At 36.7% G+C, this 23,569-nt stretch overlaps 5 protein-coding genes across 5 annotated transcripts in view; 2 read left to right on the top strand and 3 right to left on the bottom strand.

Moving 5' to 3' along the window:
* Positions 1-3,014: 3,014 nt before the first annotated feature.
* Positions 3,015-8,047, top strand: LOC104799262 (ABC transporter G family member 22). The gene is given in 14 exon segments (XM_010521679.2): positions 3,015-3,102; positions 3,274-3,505; positions 3,596-3,783; positions 4,891-4,961; positions 5,149-5,384; positions 5,471-5,535; positions 5,538-5,625; positions 5,693-5,876; positions 5,979-6,287; positions 6,369-6,495; positions 6,581-6,720; positions 6,824-7,108; positions 7,201-7,308; positions 7,465-8,047. Coding segments are annotated over 13 exon segments (2,229 nt in total). The 5' UTR covers positions 3,015-3,102; positions 3,274-3,293; the 3' UTR covers positions 7,681-8,047.
* A 5,432-nt stretch (positions 8,048-13,479) lies between these two features.
* On the bottom strand, positions 13,480-16,974 carry LOC104799261 (pre-mRNA-splicing factor SYF1). The gene is made up of 4 exons (XM_010521678.1): positions 16,888-16,974; positions 14,732-16,795; positions 14,199-14,651; positions 13,480-14,066 (listed from the first exon to the last, which is right to left on the bottom strand). The coding sequence occupies exons 2-4, from the start codon at positions 16,598-16,600 to the stop codon at positions 13,605-13,607; spliced, it is 2,784 nt and encodes a 927-aa protein (XP_010519980.1). The 5' UTR covers positions 16,601-16,795; positions 16,888-16,974; the 3' UTR covers positions 13,480-13,604.
* Positions 16,975-17,437: 463 nt separating this feature from the next.
* On the bottom strand, positions 17,438-18,731 carry LOC104799259. Its single transcript, XM_010521675.1, has 2 exons — positions 18,024-18,731; positions 17,438-17,878 (listed from the first exon to the last, which is right to left on the bottom strand). Exons 1-2 carry the CDS (start codon positions 18,511-18,513, stop codon positions 17,799-17,801), a joined length of 570 nt encoding a protein of 189 aa, XP_010519977.1. The 5' UTR covers positions 18,514-18,731; the 3' UTR covers positions 17,438-17,798.
* Positions 18,732-18,878: 147 nt separating this feature from the next.
* LOC104799260 (receptor-like protein kinase ANXUR2) lies at positions 18,879-22,321 on the top strand. The gene is given in 2 exon segments (XM_019200834.1): positions 18,879-20,883; positions 20,886-22,321. Coding segments are annotated over 2 exon segments (2,583 nt in total). The 5' UTR covers positions 18,879-19,569; the 3' UTR covers positions 22,155-22,321.
* Positions 22,322-23,275: 954 nt separating this feature from the next.
* LOC104799258 (protein WAVE-DAMPENED 2-like) overlaps positions 23,276-23,569 on the bottom strand; it is a 2,462-nt gene continuing 2,168 nt past the window's right edge. Inside the window, exon 8 of the mRNA XM_010521674.1 lies at positions 23,276-23,564. Within this exon, the coding sequence (XP_010519976.1) occupies positions 23,467-23,564 (98 nt within the window). The 3' untranslated portion in view covers positions 23,276-23,466. The remainder of the gene's footprint in view (positions 23,565-23,569) is intronic.

The raw sequence follows: 23,569 nt of genomic DNA, 5'->3' as shown, positions 1-23,569 counted from the left end.
TTTCACCATTGTTCTTGGGAATTATCGACACCAATTGTGCATTTTTTTAATCATTTTAGTAGATTTTTCATATAAAAATTCGACGTATAAACAGATCCAAAAAAATCAGTCGTATTGAAAGCGTTTTTCTAACGCGAACCTCTGCGTTCGGGACAATTGGATGTTGGGTATATCATCGTGTGCTTTTCTTTCGGCGTTTGCTAGCAAAACGCAAACGCAAACGCAAACGCAAATCACGGAATGAGAGATGCAGAATGCAATTGGACTTTGGTTACAGACAAAATGTGTAAACTGTAAAGTACGTAGCGGTCGAAGGCGTTATCCTTTTAGGAAGAAGAAGACAAAGCGTTGGGGCTGCATTTCCATTTTACACTGTTGCGATTTATGACTTCCCTGACAAATTACTATCTCACAAAAGTCCACTACTTGCGCCCTAATTTGCCCTTGTCCTCACGTGTATATACATGCATACCTTATGTATACACATATACATACATATATACACGATGCATGTATGTGTATATGTTCAATGCATCAATGTATGTATATATGTTAAAGATCAAAAAGAGAAGGTGTATATCCATAAATCCCATCCTTATTCGCACTTTTTTTTTTCGTTTTATGATTTTTTTTCCAATTAATTTAATTGTCGTCTAATAGTTCATTTTAAATCTATAATTTACGGCTATTAATTAGGGTTCGAACCATCGTATAATATTAGGAAATAATAAACTATTAGCCATAGTTCTATAATGGAGTATTCAAATTTTTAAATTTTAGTTATATGGGCACATTTTTATTTCTACACAACATTTTTTATTTATTTATTTTTGGTCAGTAACATTAATGCGTATATAGAACATTTACATACACTGACAAGACCCGAGCAAAACCCTAAGAATGTAATATAGCATGAATATAGAAGATTCTATTAAAAAACAAATCTTAAAAGTGGAATCAGAACAAGTGATTGCTGAGATTTACTGTTATAACATCTGAACCGTTGAATTCATTTTAATGTAATTATTTTTTTTAAAGAATTCTTATTTTGTTAACATCAATAGTGAATTCGGCATGGAATCCATTGGACTTAGTTTTCTTATTAATTAGGATATGATGTATACGAATGTTTCATTTTTTTTTGGGTAATCAGATATTATATTATGAGAGGAGGCGCAAATTAATTATGGGGTCGGAAACAAGTCATGCGATTAGAATTTATATTCTCATTCCCAACTTGAGATTCGAATTCAGATCGGAATATATAGTTTGCGTAGTCGTTTCATCGGTTGAGTTACCCAAATTGGATTCACATTACGTTTAGTATTCGTTTTGGTTAAATATTCTAATGATATGAAACTTTTATATGTGTATATATACATATGCCCGTGTAATGAATATAAAATTTAAGAGAAATTATTTCGCAAGTCTTATCAATTCTATCTACCGATTGGCTGCAAATCAAATCCAAATAATTCCTTGTGAGAATACTTGTCGTACTTTAACACAATAAAAGGAAGAAGCAAACACAATCAACGAGAAAAACAAAGGGACAAGAGAACGGTGTCGATGAGAACGACGAGAGAGATGACGAATACAAACAATTGTACCATCCCGACACTAATAGACCAACAAAGTGTATACACATAATGCAAGAAAATAAAATTCAAAATAAAATAAAATAATTTTAAATTACAATAAAAATATATAAGAAGGAAACTTTTATTTCTTTTTGGAGCAAAGAAGAAAGCTCCAAAAATCACTTTTACGGAATGCCCTCTCTCGTGGGTAATGTGAAGATATTGAACCAAAGCCTCACGATTTTTTTTTTTTGGTACAAAACAAAAAACAAAAAGACAAGTCCTTTTTTTTTTAATCTTCTGTTGCTGTCTGTCTTCAGGGCTAATCTTATAACCTAATACGGCTACTGCCCCAATTTAATGTTAAAAGTTCGTATTCTATTGTTAAATTGACGTCTCTTGATGGAAACATCGCCTTTTTTTGTGAGGCAATTTTGAATTAAAAAAAAAAACTTGTAAGGTTGTGTATATTATATCGTCAAGTGGTTCGAACACTTGTGGAGTTAATAACTTGAAATAACAGTTTCAAAAAATATTATAAAAGGCAACATGAAAATAACTAAATTTAGAATTATTTCCTATAATAAAAATTTGATTTACGATTAGTTATACATGATTAATTTGAGTATAAAAATCAATATTCCCGTTTTTAAAAAATGAACTATAATAGTAAAAATGAAGCCCAAATATAAGAATAGAGAATTTTAAATCTAATATTTTACTTAAATTTTACAATTTATATTATTTATTGTTCGCTTTAAGAATGATAAAAAAAATGTTTAATATTTTTCTGTAGAAAGAGTGCGGTAAAAATATTTGTTTCTACAGAAATTTTAATCACCCTAATTGTGGTGGTGGCGCATGTTGTTTATTTATTATTTATTTTTATATATGAATTTAATGTTGAAAAAAAACTTGACCCTCGGATATTATCATGATTCATGATGCACGCTTAGTGTATTAGTCAATTATCTTAGTCAATTATAATGTATGATAATTGAATAATGCATATATATATGTATGTATATATATAAGTACGAAATAGCGATGACTCAGATCGTGTTAAGACAGAAGTCGACTCGTCGACTGACACAAAAACACATCGGACGAATTTCCGTGTACCGAGAAATATACGGATTACGGATGTCCGAACACGTGTACGGTCGAGATGAAAGGACACTCGCAAGTGTGATTGAAATACTTCTAGCTGGAAACAAACATTGGGTTCGTAAAACCATCGCTATTACGACAATCTCCATGTTATAATCATCTTGCTCTACCAAATGTTTTTTATTTTAAAAAAAAAAACAGTTAATAATAATAAATGTAAAATTTTAAAATACGAAACGCGTGGCGTTTTCGTTTTTCTCTCGTGGGGTGGAGGGTACTTTCGGAATTACGAAACTTGGACCGTCATAGATGCAACTATATATGTAAGGAAGCCCGTGATGAAGCAACTTGAAGGGGGTATACTTTATTTTCCTTTTCCTCGTCTTCTCGTCCACAAAAGAGCCTTCAAAAGGTATGCGTAATCTATTCCAACATATCATGCATAAATTATAACTCATATATTAATATATACATCACACATACATAAATATATGTGTATGATTTCATGTATTATTTTTATCATATGATGATAATATTGCATATGATTTTGATAAAATAACATGTATCATCAATATGGTATCAGAATTTAGAATTTAGGACTGAATGTCAAGTGAGAAGCCACCGTTGGGATCGGGCTTAGCCCGGACGAGGTCCGAGCAACTCCTAGAGTCACTGGCCGCGGCCTTCAAGTCATCGTCCCATGGCTCAATGGACGCGAACGGATTGACCACGGCCGCGCCCCCAGGAGGGACCTTGTCGAGGAAGTCGAGCCGGAGGCTGATGATGGGAACCGCTGCATCGTCGCCGAGTGGAGGGTAAAAAATATAAACATATATAACCACATCTTAACATTAAATTATAATATTATCTTAATTTTCGCCGATATTCTATATATATACATATAGGAGTAGTATAAAGAAGGGGAGGAGCGGGCAGTTGAAGATGGAAGTGGACGAGGTGAGCAGTGGAGCAGCACTGAGCCGAGCCTCGAGCGCTTCGCTCGGGCTATCGTTCTCGTTCACCGGATTCTCCATGCCGCCGGAGGAGATCTCCGACTCCAAACCCTTCAGCGACGACGACGACGAGATGATTCGTAAGTCATATTCTTTTTTTGTGTTTTTCGGTAGTGTCGGATAAAGGGCGTTTTTGTAGTTTTGAGCAGATGAAAGGGTGTTTTGGTCATTTAATGTTCGGATAATGATATAACGATGGTTTGTAAAAAAAATGATTGGTGTGTGTTGCTTTTGCATGAGAGGAGATACGAGCCGGAGAAATTAAAGATATACCATAGTATTATGTGTAATAGTGATATATAGGCAGCTTCAAATTTAGACACATGATTAAAACTAGATTAACGGGTTATGTTTTTTTTCTTTAGGTTGCAATTTTAAAATAAGGAATATAAATTAATTAATAAAAAAATTACCTCTCAAAAAATATAATATATGAATTAGAAATTAATTCGTCATTATGCTTCTCCACTTACCCTAGGATCAATTGGGCCATAATTCCCATAGGAAAATCAATTCGGAAATTATTTTGGTTATAATATACAACTCCACTCATCGCGATTATCAAAGTCTCACAACTCATTTATACATATTCATATTATATTACCATTTATTTATTTATCAGTCTTTAGGAATTGAAAAACAAATTATTACCTAATTGCATTGGATCTTTAGTTTTAGGAGTTTGACAAAGTAGAAACTCATACACAAAGTTTTATATAATATATATAGTCTATTAAAAATATTTTAGCTAGGATTTAGCTTGTAGATCGCATTTCATGAAAAATGCTAGTTATCATTTTTTTAAGAATTGTGATTAGTAATTTTCTGTTTTATTTTTTAAAATATATTATGTTTTTAAGATGTTAGAATAAGAAAGTCATAAAATAAATTGGCGTCAATATATATATGGAAACGTGGGGGGTTTACGTATTTGATCCCTCTAGTTACCTGATGCCTTTTATAAAAAAATGTTTTTCTATATTGATAACTACAATATAAAAATACAATGGAATATTCTAAATATAATATTGGGATAAATTGATAATATTTCTTTCGTAGTTGTCAAACAGTCAAATAAAAGTCAATATAATTTGACAAAACCGGGCCCCACACATTCAGCGTACAACAACATATAAAAACTGATATTGATGGACATAAAATATACATACGTTCTTGTGTGCATGCAGCTGAAGACGATGGAGGAGGAAACAAGCAACCCAGGTTTCAAGCAGAACCAACATTGCCTATCTACCTCAAGGTACACACCAGACAACGCAGACAAAACATAAACTAAGATTCATGTCTCCTCATGTGCGTGATCCACTGGTTTTCACTCCTTCCCCCGAAACCCGCCGATATCCCTTAACGGGTTTTCTGAGTGTAATCTTATGAGATCTTTAATTATGGGTGCAGGGACTAAGTGTTTGTTAAGTGATTTGTTTCAGTTCACCGATGTCGCATACAAAGTGGTGATTAAAGGGATTACTTCCTCGGAAGAGAAGGAGATATTGAACGGAATAAGTGGGAATGTCGATCCTGGTGAAGTTCTTGCTCTCATGGGGCCTTCGGGTAGCGGCAAAACAACGCTTCTGAGTCTTCTCAGTGGCCGGCTTCCTCAGCCTTCCGTCGGAGGATCAGTTACTTACAATGACAAGCCTTATTCCAAGTTCTTGAAAAGCAAGTCAGTGAGCGAAAACCGAGCGAGCAGTTATACAATGAGTTCTCTTCGAAAGCGTTTGGAAATTAACGTTTTTCGGGCTCTCGCAGGATAGGGTTTGTGACACAAGACGATGTTCTTTTCCCCCACCTCACCGTGAAAGAGACTCTAACTTACCAGCTCGTCTTCGCCTGTCCAAGTCTCTAACGAGGGAGCAGAAGGAGAAACGAGCTCTTGACGTTATTCAAGAATTGGGTTTGGAGAGGTATAACACAGTTTTCTGGCATTTCAGAAGCATAACATCCTGACCCTAAAGATGAATGTGGATGCAGATGCCAAGACACAATGATCGGCGGTTCATTCGTGCGTGGAGTTTCGGGTGGAGAGAGGAAGAGAGTCTCGATAGGAAACGAGATCATCATCAACCCTTCATTGTTATTTCTTGACGAACCCACATCGGGTTTGGATTCAACCACTGCTCTAAGAATCATTCAGATGTTACATGACATAGCAGAGGTTTGTCTTGAAGCATATACATACATCTCTTGATATGGTTCTGATGTCTGAAATCAAGATTTTGAGTTGCTAACTCGAAGAATCGTTGAACTATTTGAGCAGGCGGGTAAAACTGTGATCACGACGATACATCAACCATCGAGCAGACTCTTCCACAGATTCGATAAACTGATTCTACTAGGAAGAGGAAGCTTGCTCTACTTCGGGAAAGCAACTGAAGTTATGGTGTATTTCTCTTCCATTGGGTGCTCACCCCTTATTTCCATGAACCCTGCAGAGTTCTTGCTCGACCTTGCAAACGGGAATATCAACGATATCTCGGTACCTTCCGAGTTAGAGGATAGAGTTCAGGTGGGAAATTCAGGCAGAGACATCCAGAACAGCAAGCCATCTCCTGCACTTGTTCACGAGGTACGAAAACTAACCATTTTTCTTTCGGAAACATGGTTTGAAAGCGGAAAAAACCGGTTCTGATACGAGGAAATATGACAGTATCTTGTCGAGGCCTACGAGACACGGGTCACAGAACAGGAGAAGAAGAAGCTCACGGAACCTGTTCAACTCGACGAAGAACTGAAGGCCAAGATAGCGTGTCCTAAGCGAACATTTTCAATAATTTTTAGCTAATATGATAATATATATATATATATATATATATAAGTGTAGATCTTTACAAAAAAATACTTTACCAAAAAAAGCATAGAGGTATGAACATGTACATGGAGAGCGTCGACACGATTATTTCAGTTGGTTGAGAATCACACAAGTGATCTCCACAGCTGTAATCTTAGGCCTTCTCTGGTGGCAATCTGATAGCAGAACCCCTAGAGGATTGCAGGATCAGGTAAATTATTCATGATACAACATTTATATACATGGACCCTCGAAATGTGAATTAGAGTAACGAAATTTTACGGGAGAATGTTAACGTTTTTCGGGTTCTGCAGGCGGGTTTGCTGTTCTTCATCGCGGTATTTTGGGGATTCTTTCCTGTATTCACGGCTATATTTACTTTCCCTCAAGAACGAGCGATGCTGAGCAAGGAGAGAGCGGCCGATATGTACAGATTGAGCGCGTATTTTCTGGCGAGAACCACGAGCGATCTTCCTCTTGATATGATACTTCCCGTGCTCTTCCTCCTCGTGGTTTACTTCATGGCAGGTCTAAGGCTAAGTCCCGGTCCGTTCTTCTTCAGCATGCTCACTGTTTTCCTCTGCATTATTGCCGCTCAGGTAACGTATTTTACACGTTTTTCGGTACTAAAAGCGTTACCCGGGAAGGAAAATCATACGCTGATATCGGGTTATTTTTTTTTGTTTGGCAGGGACTAGGATTAGCCATTGGAGCCACGCTTATGGACCTGAAGAAAGCTACAACTCTTGCTTCTGTAACTGTCATGACCTTCATGCTGGCCGGTGGATTCTTCGTCAAGGCAAGTTCCTTTTTTATCTCATCGATGCCTTCTTCTACACGTAAAAAACCCTAGAAAATGCCGGCGTACCCCATGGAAACGCAGTCAAGATCGAAACTTTATGAATCAAAACAAAACAACAAGATCTCTTCAATATTCGCTCCTTTGTCCCTGCAGAAAGTTCCGGTGTTCATCTCGTGGATTCGTTACATCTCCTTCAATTACCACACCTACAAGCTTCTTCTCAAAGTACAGTATCAGGACCTCGCCGGATCCATCAATGGCGTCAGAATCGACAACGGAATAACAGAAGTCGCTGCACTTGTCGCGATGATCTTTGGGTATCGGTTTCTTGCTTACGTCTCGCTTCGGCGGATGAAGATCAGAGCATGACCCTTTGACAGAAAAAACATGGCACGAAACAGGATCAAGTGACGGTACCTAGACAGCGATGAGTCTCTGGCTTTCGTCAAGATTCAAGATCGGTTCCAAGAACTTGTCGTGGCCCACCATCGGTTATGTGGGTGTCGATGAATTGATGATCATTGATTTTCGTATGGTTGAGCAAATAACCACAGAATCAAAGAGGCTGTTTATCAGCAAAATCTTTTTGATTTTTATTGTTCTTTCTTCATCTGTCGGCTTCGTGCAGAGAGAGAGGAAGAGAGTGAAAGCGTGTTGAATTTGTGATGGTTGATTGCTTTGATTAGAGGATAATATTTGATATTTTAGCATAATTAAGTATTTGAAAACTTGATAATGTTTTTTTTCTTCTTAATTTCATGATTTTCGGATCTATGAAAACTAATAAATGGAATGATTATATCGGAAATTATGGATATTCGAGTTTACTTATTTACATATTTTTCATTTGGTGTAAATTTATTACTAGAAATAATATTTTTATAAAAGGGTTAATCCCACAAAAAAACCCCAAACTTATTAAAATATTCCATATAAAACGCTCAACTTGCACTCTCTACAAAAAACCCTGAATTTAGTAAAAACTTCCACAAAATTACAAACTTACAATTTTCTTCCATATAAAATCTTTGACTTGTTTGACCAAAAATTTTGCTGACATGGCGCTGACTGAGTTGACACGTCAGCGCCACATCATCATTTTAAACATTTAAATATAAATTTCTAATTTTTGGTCAAATATATATACATATATATTTGTATATATATTAAGTTTGTAATTTAAAATTTTAAATATAAAAATATATATATATATATTACCTATATACAAACATACATATATATTTTTTTATCAAATATATATATATATATATATTAATTTTGTATTTTAAAATTTTAAATATACAAATATATATACATGTACCTATATACATACAGATATACATTTTTTTATCAAATATCTATACATATATATATATATATATTTGTATATATATTAAGTTTGTAATTTAAAATTTTAAATATACAAATATTTTAATCAAATATATATATATATATATATATATTTGTACATATATATTTTTATTAAATATTTTAATTTTTAAAATGATGACATAACGTTGACGTGACAATTTAGTCAGCGCCATGTCAGCAATACATTATACCACATCAGCAAAAATTTTGGTAAAATAAGTCAAATGTTTTATATGGAAGAAAATTGTAAGTTTATAATTTTTGTGAAAGTTTTTATCAAATTTAGAATTTTTTGTGGGAGATTGCAAGTTCAGTGTTTTATATAGAATATTTTAACAAGTTTGGGGTTTTTTGTGGGATTAATATAAAAGTTAAAGATATATACTATTTATTTAAAGAATAATATTAATGATAACAAAAATGTATCCTATGACATTTTCTATAGAACCAATTTACATATAAATAAATAAATAAAACTCTATCAACTTTATAAATTTTAGAGATTAAATTAAAGTGCTTTAATACTTATGTAAATTTCTACTATTTATTTTCAATCTTAACTTTTTCTAAATACATTTTAATGCTCCAACTTTTCCATCAAAGATACAGAAACAGCAATTAGGTACTTAATCACGTCAAAGATTATGGGCCCCATTAGATAGAAAGATTTGTACACCAAACTCATAATCATAAAATTAAAATTGAATTAAAGTGGGTAGGTCCTTTTCGTCAACACTCAACACCTGTCCTTTTCTTTCTACTTTTTATATTATTAAAACATTAGTAGAAAATCTTTTGATAATCATTTTAACACAAAAATATTAATGATATTGATACAGTCACACTCGTTTTTTTCCCTTGTATGTGTTTTTGTATATTTAAATTAAATTTAATCAAATATTTAATTTTTTAAATTTAAATTAAGGGTTAATTCCAAGAAAATATCCCAAATTGGAATATTTTTCTATAATAATATCTAAATTTAATATTTAGCTAATTAATATCTTAATTTGCAAATATTTTTCAAATTGATACCCAATAAATGACGAGGTTAATTTTTCGTCTCGTGTGCTACGTCATCGGACATGTAGATACCACGTAGATGTCACATCAAATTGTGTTAATTTCAAAAAATACTCCAATTTTTGATTTTTTTTAAATATATATCTAAATTATAAATTTAACATAAATATATCCCAATTTGTAATGTTTTTCTAAATTTATACCTAAATTTATAAATATTTTTTTCAAATTGATACCCACATTTGTAAACATTTCTCAAGTCCGACCCGACTCGAGCCCGCACTTGGCCCAGAGGTTTTGGATTCGGGCTACCCGATTTTTTTCGGATCTATATTACCAAGTCCAAAGCCTGTCCCTATAGATTTCGGACTCAGATCGGATCGGGTCAACCAGTATAATTTTGCTTTAAAAAATCGTAAAAAAATACATTTACAAAGCAAAATTATATGGGCCGGTGTGGCCTAAACCGGCCCGATCCGAGTCCGAGATCTATAGAAACGGATTTCGAGTTTGATAATATAGATCCGAAAAAATCGGATCGACCTGAACCCGAACCCAAAACCTTCGAACCGAGTGCGGACTCGAGTCGGATCGGACACGGAAGACGTTTACAATTGTGAGTATCAATTTAGAAAACTATTTATAAATTTAAGTATAAATTTGAAAAAACGTGGCAAATTGAGGTATTTTTATGTTAAATTTATAATCTAGGTGTATATTTAAAAAAAAAGTCAAGAATTGAGTATTTTTTGGAATTAACATAATAATCTAACGTGACATCGACACGTGTCCGATGATGTGACACACAAGATGAAAAGTTAACTTTGTCATCCATTGAGTATCAATTTAAAAAATATTTGTAAATTGGAGTATTAATTAGCTAAATTTTAAATTTGGTTATTATTATTATGGAAAAATATCTCAATTTGGGGTATTTTTCTAGAATTAATTTAAATTTAAACAAAAAACAAAAATATTAAATAAAAATCAAATTGATATACCATGAAGTTCTGAAAATATTACACAACTTTTATTTTAAAATAAAAAAGTTCGGATTATACCAAATAGAATTTCGGGTGACGATCTTTTTTTATAAAATTGACAAGTTTTAAAAAGTGAGATTAAATTGATGAGTTATTGATAGAGACGATGAAGAGGACTTCCTAGTAGAATTCATGCCGTGTCCCCTTTCTTTATTTTTTTAATAAAATAATAATTTTTACCTAAATTATCAATTTCAAAATTGCATATATACTACGGTTCGATTTGTTTTCCAACAATTTGCTGTTAAATAGTAGGTTCTTTATTTAAAAAAAAATATGTTAGATTAATCAAGTTAAATTATAGAAAATTTTCTATTGGTCATATGAGTTTATATTTTCGATTTTGGTTACGTTATTTTTATTATATATTATTTAGTTTTAACTAAATATATAATACGCAAGTGAATATCAATTTTTTTAATGATACACTTCATATTATTTTTAAGATTTTGGATGACAAGATAATTCCTCTTCCTCTTATGTTTAACGTTTTGTCTGAAGATATCGAAGCACAACAATACAAGTAGACAGAATCACAATTTATAATATATATATAGGCCGTCTCAAACAATTTCGGGACCGGTACGATATAATTTATAATATTAAATTATAAATTATAAATTTTTTAATTTAACTATAAATAACTAAAACAAAAAGTAACTAACAAATCTATAAATTTATAACTTTAATTCAGGACATCAAATTTCAAATTATATATAAAGAGAAAACGATTTTAAAAAATCAAATTAAAAAGATTATGATAAAAAAATTTAATTTTATTTTTAAAATATAAAAAATTAAAATATTAAAATGGTAATAATGCTAATCACTAGAACTATTCTCTAATTATATTTTAATTTTTTTAATAATAAATAAATTATATAAAATAAAATAAAATGAGTCTAAATTTTCTAGGCCCACATCCTCATTATTTTCGATCGGATTCGACTTCAACAAAATTATATATATATATATCATATGTATATTACTCATGGCATTAATATAATAATAAAACTCCAAAAAATTACAGTTATAGTAATTTTGGTTGAAATTTATTAATAGACTCCAAAAAGAAATCTCCCATTTATCTCTCCTCGAAGATCCTTTTCTCTTTTGTACATAGAAAAAAATAGCAAGCCAAATCTATAAAGCATAGAATTCAGACAAATTATAATTAAAAGTTCTTGCTTCTTGTGCCTCTTTGCCATCCTCTGACTTTCATGTATGGTTTTATTTCCGTACATATTTTCTGTATTTTCTTTATAATCCAAAAAATTCTCTCGGAGAAATCCAGATAAATAATTTTCTCTATATTTAGATTTCAAGCCGGGATAAAAACATGATTTTTCACGCTCTCTTAACAGTAGAACAAAAAGAATATTTTTTTTATCACATGGTGTATATCCATCTAGAATTTAATCCATTTCAACAACTAGAAATCACAGAAACAACCATTTTTAGTAAAAAGATTATTTTCGATAATATAAAAAAATCGAGCATCACTGAATAATTAGATTATACACGTGTAAAAAACGGTTGTATTGCATATATATGCACATTTACCACGAAAATAGACGATCAAGTTACTGACCAAAACAAAAAAAAAATAACAGTTTTGACTTGGGCACGTACGGTTACTATTTTTTTTATAACGCTAAAGTGGTATAAATAAGAGCAATGAGGCGACTCGAATTCACCGCACAGAATCAAGGTTTTGCAATGGAGATTTTAAGGAAAATAATCCGAATTTTGTGTGTGATAATGCTGGCAACGTGCATGGCGGGAAGGAACAGCGGAGTCGAAGGGCTGAGAGTCATCGGGGTTCCAGCCATGGGAAACGGGAACAGGATGCCTCGCTGTAACCCGAGATTCCCTGCCACGTGTCAAAAGCCGAAGGTCAATCCATACCACCATGGATGTACGATCGCCGAACGATGTGAACGGCATCCAAACCCACAAGATCAAATCCCACCATACATATAATATACTATACAATATGATATGATATATACATATATATATATATATATATGTATGTATGTATGTCAAAAGATAATGATGATGGTGACGAGGTGTAGCAGTCGATGTAATAAAAAATCATTATTGTTTTAAATACGTATCGGACTTCAATTGAATGTATTGGCGTTTTGTCTATCATATTAATTTCATAAAATGTTTTATGTCTTGCTGTTTTGAAATACTAATGGTGGATTTCTCTCTATTTGTTTCGGACTTTTTTAAACGGTTGAAATTTTGATTTAGATTTCAAAATCTTAATTAAATAAATACGAAAAATTACGAGGAAAATGGTGGGGATTATCTTTGTGATATGCATGGCGGGAAGCAACGGCAGGGCCGAAGCATTCAGGTACATAGGGAATCCATCCATGGGAAATGGCTGCAACCCTAAATTCCCTGCCACGTGTAAACCGCCGGAGATGGCCAATCCTTATCGCAGAGGATGCACCGTCGGCGAACGATGTGAACGCCATCCACATTTCTGAGTTTTTTCCGTACCATAATGCTATACTTTATGAATGTTATATATAGTGAAATTTGTGACCGGTTCGTTTCTTAGATTACTCATATTTATGAAAAAAAGGAAATAAAATAAGGCGCTTATTTTTGTGATATATATATATATATATATATATATATTTCATATGTATATTCCTCATGGTACCAATGAGGTTTTTTTTTAATTGTTTTGTTGTTGTAATAAAACTCCAAAAAAAAAAAAAACTACAATCATAGTAATTCTGATAGAAATTTAATAGACTCCAACAAGAAATTCCTCCATTTTTTTTTTGCCTCAAACATCTCTTTGTACTTGAAAAAAAAAACAGGAAGCTAAATCTAAGACTTCGCTTCTGCATCTTGATTGTTCCCTTCTCGCTTCGGCCTCTTGATTCTCGCCAAAGCACCAAGGCGGCCATTGTTGCCATCCTCTGCTTCGCCATTGCCGTCTTCTGCATCCCTCTTACGGGCAAGCCCTCCGAAAACCGCAGAAGGAACCTCCTTCTGAGATATCTCCATTCTATCATCTTCTCCTTCCGACTCGTCGCTTTCTTCCGGCAACTCTATGTCCTCTTGGTTCATAGATGTCGGAGCCTTCACATTGTCCTGATCACCGGATTGAGTCACGACGATTCCCGCGCTCACAAACCCTACGCTCTTGCTGGTGGCTGAGGTCAGTTGCCTCTCCAGTGCGGCCATTTCGTCCTCGGGCAATCCCGCTTTCTTCAGCTCGTCTTTCGCCTCTTCCACGTCGAGCCTTTTGTCCTTTTGCATCATATTCTCCGGCAGGATGAAATTCGTCTGACAGACAAACAAACCCATCATCAGAATTTACGTCCATGGAGGAAAACTCGGGAATCGAACCATCTGGTTTCCTAAATTCCGATAACGACTGAGGTTTTTCTATAACGAAAAGTGAGGAGGGAGCTTTACCTGACTGTAGCTGGCAGAGACACTTCTCTTGATACGGAGCATTTCTCTGAAGGTATCTTCGTTTCCATGCTGAACCTCGAATTCATGCCATTTGTTCCAGAATTCAGGGTCGGATCTTGGGTCTGCAAACTGAGATGAATACTTGTACAATGCACGAGAACGGTCGATCTCTCCCAAGCTTTTCTCCAGTTCTGCAAATTTGATGCACATTGTCTTCACATCCTTGTGAGGGAGACCGGATTCTATTGCTTGCTCGTATATCTCCCTTGTTCTTGGAACTCCGAAGATCTCAGCTGCACGAGCGATATATATCTCATACATCTCAAGCTTCTGATCATCCGGAACCTTCTTGGTCGCTTCCTCGTAAACCTTCATGGCTCGCTTTGCCAGACCGTAATCTTCTTCTAGCTTTGCATACTGAAGATACAAGGTCTTCACTGATTCTGCTGGTGCCTGAAAAATAGATGCTCAATGTCTGATTAAATCAACCATGGAAAGGTTTCTTTAGAGAAGAAGGGTCGAGAAAACTGTACCATTGAAACAGCATGCTCGAACAGCTCTCGAGCTCGTTCCAGTTTGGTTTTTCCATATCTCTTGACAAACTTTGAAAGATAAGTTACCCATATATCTTTCACGTGAGGATACTTGAAAATCTTGACGCCTCTTTCGTAAACCTTGAATGCATCCTCGAAATACTTGTTTTCCTCGAGAAGGAACGCGTAATTCAGAATGATTTGAGGGGTAGCTATTCTTAGATCCAATATCCTCTCATACACCACTCTTGTTGATTCCAAAGTTCCGAGACTTTCCTCCAAATCAACGTAAAATGACCAAAGCCTCAAGGATTTATGCAGCTTCATCTGGACCGGTCCGTTCCCATCGGCAGCCACTTTCCGTTTGACTTCTACAGATGGTTCAGCGGTGGCACGCCTCATTAGCTCGAGCGCCCCATTGAAATTCTTGTGCCTTAACTCCATCTCGGACCATTCACACCACACGCTAGCCAGATGGTCCACGTGTTTGTAGTTCACTTGGACCGCCTTGTCGAATATCACTCTCGAATTGGCCAAGTCTTTGTAATTTTCATATAACTTTGCGAAAGCAACCCATAAAGTGTGAGGCTTTCCAACTGCTTTCATTGGGTCCACGGTTCTTACCGCTTCCGTGAATGTCAGTATCTGCTTTGCCGGGTTTCCTTCAAATATCTTTACTCTACGATGCCATTGTTCCACATTGTGAGGATTCTGTCTCAGGAGGACACTGTTTGCCAGTTCGGGCCTTCTGTCCATCAGATCCTCCAAACGAGCCAATCGTAAATCAACATCATTATCATCGTTCAACCAGAACCCATGCAATATCTTCCTCTCAAGCTCTCTCACTGTCAAAGAAGTATCAAGGCGAGCATCCTCTTCTTCCTCCTCCTCCTCCTCCTCCTCTACACCATTCTCTTTGTTTTCATTATCCTCCTCATCGCTCGAACTTATCATCTCCAAACTTTTTGCAACTGTGCTTTCCTCAAACCTTGAATAAACACCAAATATAACACTGAAGTCCCTCACTGTAATCACTTTCATCATACCCTCCTCATAGATATCCCTGGCTTTCTCAAGCAAATTCTTCCTGATGTAATAATCAGCAAGAGAAGTCCAAAGCATCCCTACTTCATCCGTAAACTTTCTAATGCCTCCCCTGATAATAGCATCGACATTGAGACCCGAAATCTCGTTGGCATGATGCACAAGCAACTCACACAACTCCATCCACAGCTTGTGCTTCGTCTTCCCTTTAATAGAATAAAACTGGTCATCATTCAACACCGAAGCCAGTCTCTCTGCAGTCTCTTGCCAACGACCCGACCTCACCAAAAACTCAATAAAATCCTCAATGTGAGTAGGATCATACATGAGATACCGCCTATAAACCCTAAGAGAGGTCTCAATAGGAATACCTTCTTGGCTCACGAATACAAGATACGGCTCCCAGATCCTGTCGTGCTGCGTGACCGGTAGAGCACAGAGCGCCCTGTCAAATGTCCTCCGGGTCCTAGTGATCAGTTTCTGCTTCGTTAAGGTCTGAAGATACATGATCCATATCCTAGGCATCTTATGCATAGTAACCAGAGCTCTTTCGAAGGTATTGTTGAGGGTTTCGTATTGCGGGTGAGTGACCGGCAAATTCCTCACAATATCGAGCCGTTCCCGGAGATAAGCATGCCATAGTTTATAGCTACCAGGAAGCGCTTTCAAAGCTCGCTCGTAAATGATGAACCTCTTCTTGAACGGCGCTTCGGATTTGGCGATCAGATACCTCCACCATAGCTTCAGACTAAAAGGATTTCGAAGAATCTCTTCCTCGTACAATAAGTCTTCCTCAGAAGGATACAGTTCTTTAGATATCGACATGTTCCAGCCGTAAAAACCCTAGGGTCTAAAAGCGCAGAAGCTAACTCGAAAGATGCCTGATTTGAAGCAAAATCGAAATGGGTACTTGAGATTCACGAAACCCTAGATCTAAACCAGTCGACGCTTACTCGCCCGACATTAACAGTGGAAGCTAGCTAGATCCGCCGAGGGCAAATGTACGAAACGGACAAAACCCTAGACAAGCAAAACCCAGATATTAGAATGCTTAATCACAATACCGAAGCAGCGCCAAACGTAAATCGAAACGTAAGATGAGCAGAAGGTACCTTAGTAATCGCTCCGAAGAAGAAGAGAAAGAAGATTGGTTTTACAGAACCAAGCTTCACCCAGGGGACAGAAATTGCCGTCCCTCCCAATAAGATTGTATGAATGTCAAATATACCCTACCCGACCCGACCCGACCCGTTTGTTCTTTTTTTTTTTCCGGTCTCGTCATCTTTTTATATCTACGAATTTCTGTTAGTCGCCACCATATGTCTTTATTTGAATTTATAATATCTATTCTTTTTTTTTACAGAGTTTAATTTTGTGTACACTTGAATTGCACGTGCAATTTGTGTATAATAATAAGCTATATTTTTGTTCACCCATAAACAAACTGATTTTCATGATAATAAAAATAATCATTTGAATTTTCCTTATCTTAAAATTCTTATCCGTTTTTCATTTCAAATTATTTTTTTTCCGTTATTTGAATGCAATGACAATGGGTTGTGAATTGTGATGGTTACTTAGTTCATAATTAATTATATCTTTTTTTTTATAGATATTCTAATATGCTTTATTTTCTCAAGCGATGCTAAAATAAAATAAAAATTATCAAACAAATTTCATTGCCTTCATAATCAATTTGTGGTGTCCACAACCATAATGTAAATTTTTTTTTTGAACATGAGCCATGAACCGGGAAGACTTGCAATCTTAACAAGTGGCAACTCTTGTCAGAGTACATACAGTGTATATATACCCCCCCTTCACATCCGTTTTTTTTTTGGGTTCCTCTCCAGATTTCTTGGTGTTTTTTTGTTGTTGTTGGCTTCTGTTGTTGCTTCTCTTCAAGAATGATCCTAAATCAAGTAGGGTTCCTTCTTCCCCCCCCCCCCCTGTTTTTGTCCTATTGCTGTCTGAGAAATCAAATGTTCGAAGCTTACAATCGCGTATACACACACGCTTGCGTTCAGTAAGATTGCATGACAGAGCATGCAACAGCTTGTGCCCAATGCCTCAATCTTGTTTTCACCTGTTGAGGATCGTCCCCTGCACCATCACCCAAGAAAAGGGTCAAACAAAAAGAATCATTTCATATTAAAATGATTTGAGACTTTTGCAGTTTGATTCTCAGATCTTCAAAAACCGAGTTCAAACGCAAATGGGTAAGTGGCAAATTCATGAACTTTTTCACCTGGGCATAAGATTTTCAGTGTGTCAGAGTCGGGTTTCGGGCTACTAGGCGGTACGCTACTCGACCAGGGAGACAATACGCTGTGCCTGCCGCTACTGCTAGGCGACGGGATCGGTGAGAGCTGGCGGTTCACGGCGAAGTAGAGATCTAGAGCCGGCAATGTGTTGCATAGTTTTTGCCCTGCATCCTCATTGAACCCGAAACCCAGCTCGATAGACCCTTTAAGCTCCCGTAAGTCCTCGTCGGTTAGATCCGGCAGATTGCTGACATTTTCAGACACGTGTTTATGCTTCTTGTCCTGAATCATTATCACCTGACGACGTCGTTTTTCCCAGGCAACATCCCGTGGAGTCTCGCAAGTCGACAACTGTTTCGACAACCGTGGCTTACATTTGTTGGAGGTCGACGGCGTTGTTCTGCTCTCAGCAGACTCGGGGAGGGAAGGAGTTGACAGGATTGACAAGCTAAGACCTTCTCTTCTCCTCACCATTTTTTCACGAGTGATTGGGAAGCTAGGGTTTGTCAAATTGAATCGGGGGAATATACCTTGCGATGCAAATCCCTTTACCCGTTTCTGGATTTTCCGTGTTCTTCCCTCTGCTGGCCGCGCTTGACCTGATTACGCGGCCAACGGAGAAGGATTGGCGGGCCGGGTTGATTAAAAGCCCTTCTTTTTTTACGACTTAAGCTCTCCTAGCCTTCTAGTTTATCAACCCGACCGGATGAACTCAAAGGGGACTTGAGGAGCTTTAATGGGGGAATCCTCTTGCGGTTTCCACCATTGATTTCCATGATGAATGGTCGAGCTTTTTTCCTCCATTGGTAAATTTGATGAATGACTCAGCCAGATCTCTAGGAGCTTGCTTTGTTTATTTCAGGTCTCACGGCCTCTGCAAGATTCTTTGCTATCTAACACACGAGTTTGCTAATTTTCCATGAAAGGAATGCTTCTCCGCGTTTTACTGGTGGCAGCTCAAAGATCAGATAATCAACAAGGGTGTGATTCATCTGTTTCTACTTTCTATATTTGGACTAAAATGATATGAAACTTGCAAATATTTCGTTATGGAGTCAAAGATAAAGCGGTTCTTGCCTTCCTATTTTCTCTTATTTTTTCGACTTTGCTAACCACATGCTAAATTTAGCCTTCTTCCTATCTTCTTTGGCCCGAATTTTCGGGTTATTTTCCCTTCCATAGGTTTTCAACTACATCAGTTTCTCTTTCTGATAGAACACCGGGAAAGGAGAAAAACCCAGTAACCAAGACGCGAAAAGACAAACTCGAAAAAAAGGCAAGAAAAGAGCAACAAGAACGTACTTTGCCGGGTTTTGCATCTTGTTGATCCAGGGAAGTCTGGTCCTCTGTTTCCATGGATTTGATCAGGCATGGTTAGACCGTAAAAGGAAGACAACAATCATCCAGCGGTCTGCTTATAATTCAGACAAGCGTACAGAGAAACCCTCCTGAATCTTGTTTCTTGCGAGAGAAGTATAAGGTTTTCCCGGTTTCCTTTACGCCGGAGTTTTACCCGTTTATGTGTCAGCCATGAACGAGAAGACCCGGATTCTAGTTTCTCTCTTATGCTTCACGATTCTCCTGGTTTATCCAATTCGATCAAATGGTCAGAATGTGGCTCTAAGCTGTGGTGCATCAGAACCAGCGGATGATTCAGACAAGAGAAAATGGGAACCGGATGCAAAGTTTCTCAAATCAGGAAACTCGATTCAGGCAATCGCTTCCTATCAGGACCCTTCCCTCCTTTCGACAGTTCCTTACATGACAGCCAGAATATTTACATCTCCGACAACATATGAAATTCCGGTTAAAGGAGACAAAAGGCATTACCTCCGGTTTCACTTCTACCCTTCAACGTACACAGGCCTTGACATCTCCAACTCGTACTTCTCTGTCACAGCAAACGATGTTGCACTTCTGAGTAATTTTAGTGCTGCGATCACATGTCAGGCATTGACACAAGCTTACCTGGTTAGAGAGTATTCTCTAGCGCCTACCGACAAAGACGTTCTGAGCATCACATTTACCCCTTCGGACAAGTACCAGAAAACATTTGCCTTCATAAACGGTATCGAGGTCATTGAGATGCCGGAACTGTTTGACTCAGCTGTTCTTGTCGGGTTTTCTGACCAGACAGCCGATGCTAAGATCGCTAATCTTCAGACAATGTTTAGACTTAATGTTGGTGGACAGGACATCCCCGGTAGCCAAGACGCTGGTGGGTTAATCAGAACCTGGTACAATGATGCGCCTTACATCTTCAGCGCAGGCCTCGGTGTTACCCTTCAAGCAAGCGACAAATTCAGGATCAATTACCAAAAAATGCCTGTGTCTACAGCTCCAGCCGATGTGTACAAGACAGCTAGATCTCAAGGCCCAACTGGAGATATCAACATCAAATCAAATCTTACATGGATGTTTCAGGTTGATACAAATTTCACCTACATCATGAGACTGCATTTTTGCGAATTCCAACTTTCGAAGATCAACCAGAAGGTTTTCAACATTTACATCAACAATAAAACTGCACAGGCAGATCCTACCCCGGCAGATATTATTGCGTGGACAGGAGAGAAAGGTGTCCCGACTTACAAAGACTATGCCATGTATGTCGATGCCAACAATGGAGGGGATGAGATCTCACTTCAGATGACTCCATCGGCATTATCTAAACCAGAATATCTGGATTCTCAGCTTAATGGGTTAGAGATTTTCAAGATGGATTCCATGAAAAATCTTGCAGGTCCGAACCCGGAGCCATCTCCAATGCAGGCTAACGCGGTGACCCAGAAGGAATTCAGGAATGACAAAAAAACTGTTTTCATCATCGGTTCAGCGATTGACAAGCAGGAGGAGTTGCAACTATTCTAGCATTTGCCCTGTGCTTCACGGTTTATCAAAGAAAAAGAAGATTCTCGGGAAGCGATTCACACACCTCGAGTTGGCTTCCCATTTATGGAAACTCTCACACCTCGGGAACCAAATCTACTATATCGGGGAAGAGCAACAATGGAAGTCACTTATCCAATCTTGCAGCAGGCTTATGCCGCAGATTCTCCTTATCTGAGATTAAACACGGCACCCACAACTTCGATGAGTCCAACGTCATTGGCGTTGGAGGGTTTGGTAAGGTCTACAAAGGGGTTATAGATGGAAACACCAAAGTGGCGATAAAACGGTCAAACCCGAATTCAGAACAAGGTATCAACGAGTTCGAGACAGAAATCGAACTTCTTTCAAGATTAAGGCACAAACATTTGGTATCCCTAATTGGATACTGTGAAGACGGGGGCGAAATGTGTCTCATCTACGATTACATGGCCCTCGGAACACTCCGGGAGCACCTGTACAACACGAAGAAACCACAGTTAACTTGGAAAAGAAGGCTCGAGATCGCCATTGGAGCAGCCAGAGGACTACATTACCTTCATACAGGGGCAAAGTACACGATTATACACCGAGACGTGAAAACGACTAACATATTACTAGATGAAAACTGGGTCGCAAAGGTTTCAGATTTCGGATTGTCCAAAACTGGACCAGACATGAACGGAGGACATGTCACGACCGTCGTCAAGGGTAGTTTCGGGTACTTAGACCCCGAATACTTCAGAAGACAACAATTGACTGAGAAATCTGATGTTTACTCATTCGGAGTTGTTCTGTTCGAAATCCTATGCGCTCGACCAGCTCTAAACCCGAATTTATCTAAAGAACAAGTAAGTCTAGCAGATTGGGCACTGAATTGTAAGAAAAAAGGAACTCTGGAAGATATTATCGATCCTAACCTGAAGGGCAAGATCAACCCAGAATGCCTGAGGAAATTCGCAGACACGGCGGAGAAGTGTCTTTCCGATAGCGGAGTAGAACGACCGACGATGGGCGATGTCTTGTGGAATCTTGAGTTCGCTCTCCAGCTGCAAGAGACATCCGACGGCTCCCACCACCGTAAACCGAGCCAAGGCGGCGGATCCGATGAGTTTGCGGGTGGTGGAGCGGTAGCAGTCCACGTCGCCGGCGCAAACAACCGAAGCGAAGACCACGACGTCAGTGACCAGTCCTCTGATGACAACAGTGGGATCTTCTCTCAGATTATAAATCCCAAAGGGCGATAAGGTAATTTTATATCCGGAAAAAAATATATAGCCGTTTTTTTATTTATTTTGCCCGTGAGAGAGGATGTGGGAAGATGTTGATGATTATGTGGGCTTTTTATTTTAATTTTAATTTCGTTTTTAGGTCATGTCACAGCTAAAAGAAAATTGAAACATGCCAGATTTTTCTTTTCATTAATTGTGCATCATGGATTGTTGCTTAATTAAGAAAAATATAAAATATTTTCCTCTGTTATATTATATGCAATTAATAATATTTTTAGTACAATCACAGTAGGAATTTAAAATTGACATTTCTTTCACAACTAGTATGTTTTTATATACATAAATATTTGAATCAAATTGAGATTTAAATCACGTACATTTTTTTAGATTTATTAAAAAACAGATTTTAATTTTTAGTAATCGAGATATTTGAATAAAAAAAATAAAAAAGTATAGAAATTAATTTTTATAGTATTTTGGTTAACAAAATTCAGAATTGAAGAAAAACAACAAATGGATATGGGCTTAAAACATTAGAGGACGCCCGTGGGCTTTTATGGTTTCGGACAACATAAGCCCATTAAAACTGTATTTATTTACAATCTAATGAAAAAAGGATGAAAAAAATTAAAAGTGTTTTAACACACATTGATGCTTTATAATATCATATTCAAATAGGGGGGAAAAGTATCATTTTAATATATGCATATGTAATATATATAACATAATAATTATATGCATCTGTGATATATATATACACACGCGTGTGTGTATGTGCATAATGAAGAGAGACGCCCACACATCAATTCAATTGCAGCATATGGACTATATGTTGAATACAATACATACATATATATATATATATATATGTATATATATGTGCGATATCAATTTAATCTAGAGAAAGGTTAAAATAAAATTATAATTGATCATCAAACAAACGACGTTTTTAACAAAAAAAGACAAACAAACAAACGACGTTACATTCTATTGATTATTTTATGGTAATTTATAAACTTAATAAAAAAACACAATAAAAAATAATTTAATATCGCACAAGAACACACATGTCTTTTAAGTGATTTCAGAGGGCAATGCAGACTTTATGTATATTAAAGAATATTAGCAAATATCTGTTCAAAAAACAAAACTTATTTAATCAAATAAGCCTTTAAACTCCAGATATACATTATAAATACCAAAACCAACCCCAGATGACGAGAATGAATGAAAAGCTAGACCGGACAAAACCAACAAACCGGTTCGGTTATCTCCGGTATACCAAATTAGTGAGAGCACAAAGAGGCCAAAAGAAAGCAATTTCTCATCAAGCCTCAGCCTCTGCGTCCATGGAAGCTCCTTCCCCGCGGTTCTGGTTCACACGTTTTACTCCGTTCTTCGCCCTCCCGACCTGACCACGGGAACCGCTC

Source organism: Tarenaya hassleriana, unplaced genomic scaffold, assembly GCF_000463585.1.
Source record: "Tarenaya hassleriana unplaced genomic scaffold, ASM46358v1 Cleome6, whole genome shotgun sequence".
In the NCBI taxonomy this organism is placed as follows: Eukaryota; Viridiplantae; Streptophyta; class Magnoliopsida; order Brassicales; family Cleomaceae; genus Tarenaya; species Tarenaya hassleriana.
Note: the sequence above shows the minus strand (reverse complement) of the source record. Positions and strands in the feature narration are given on the sequence as shown.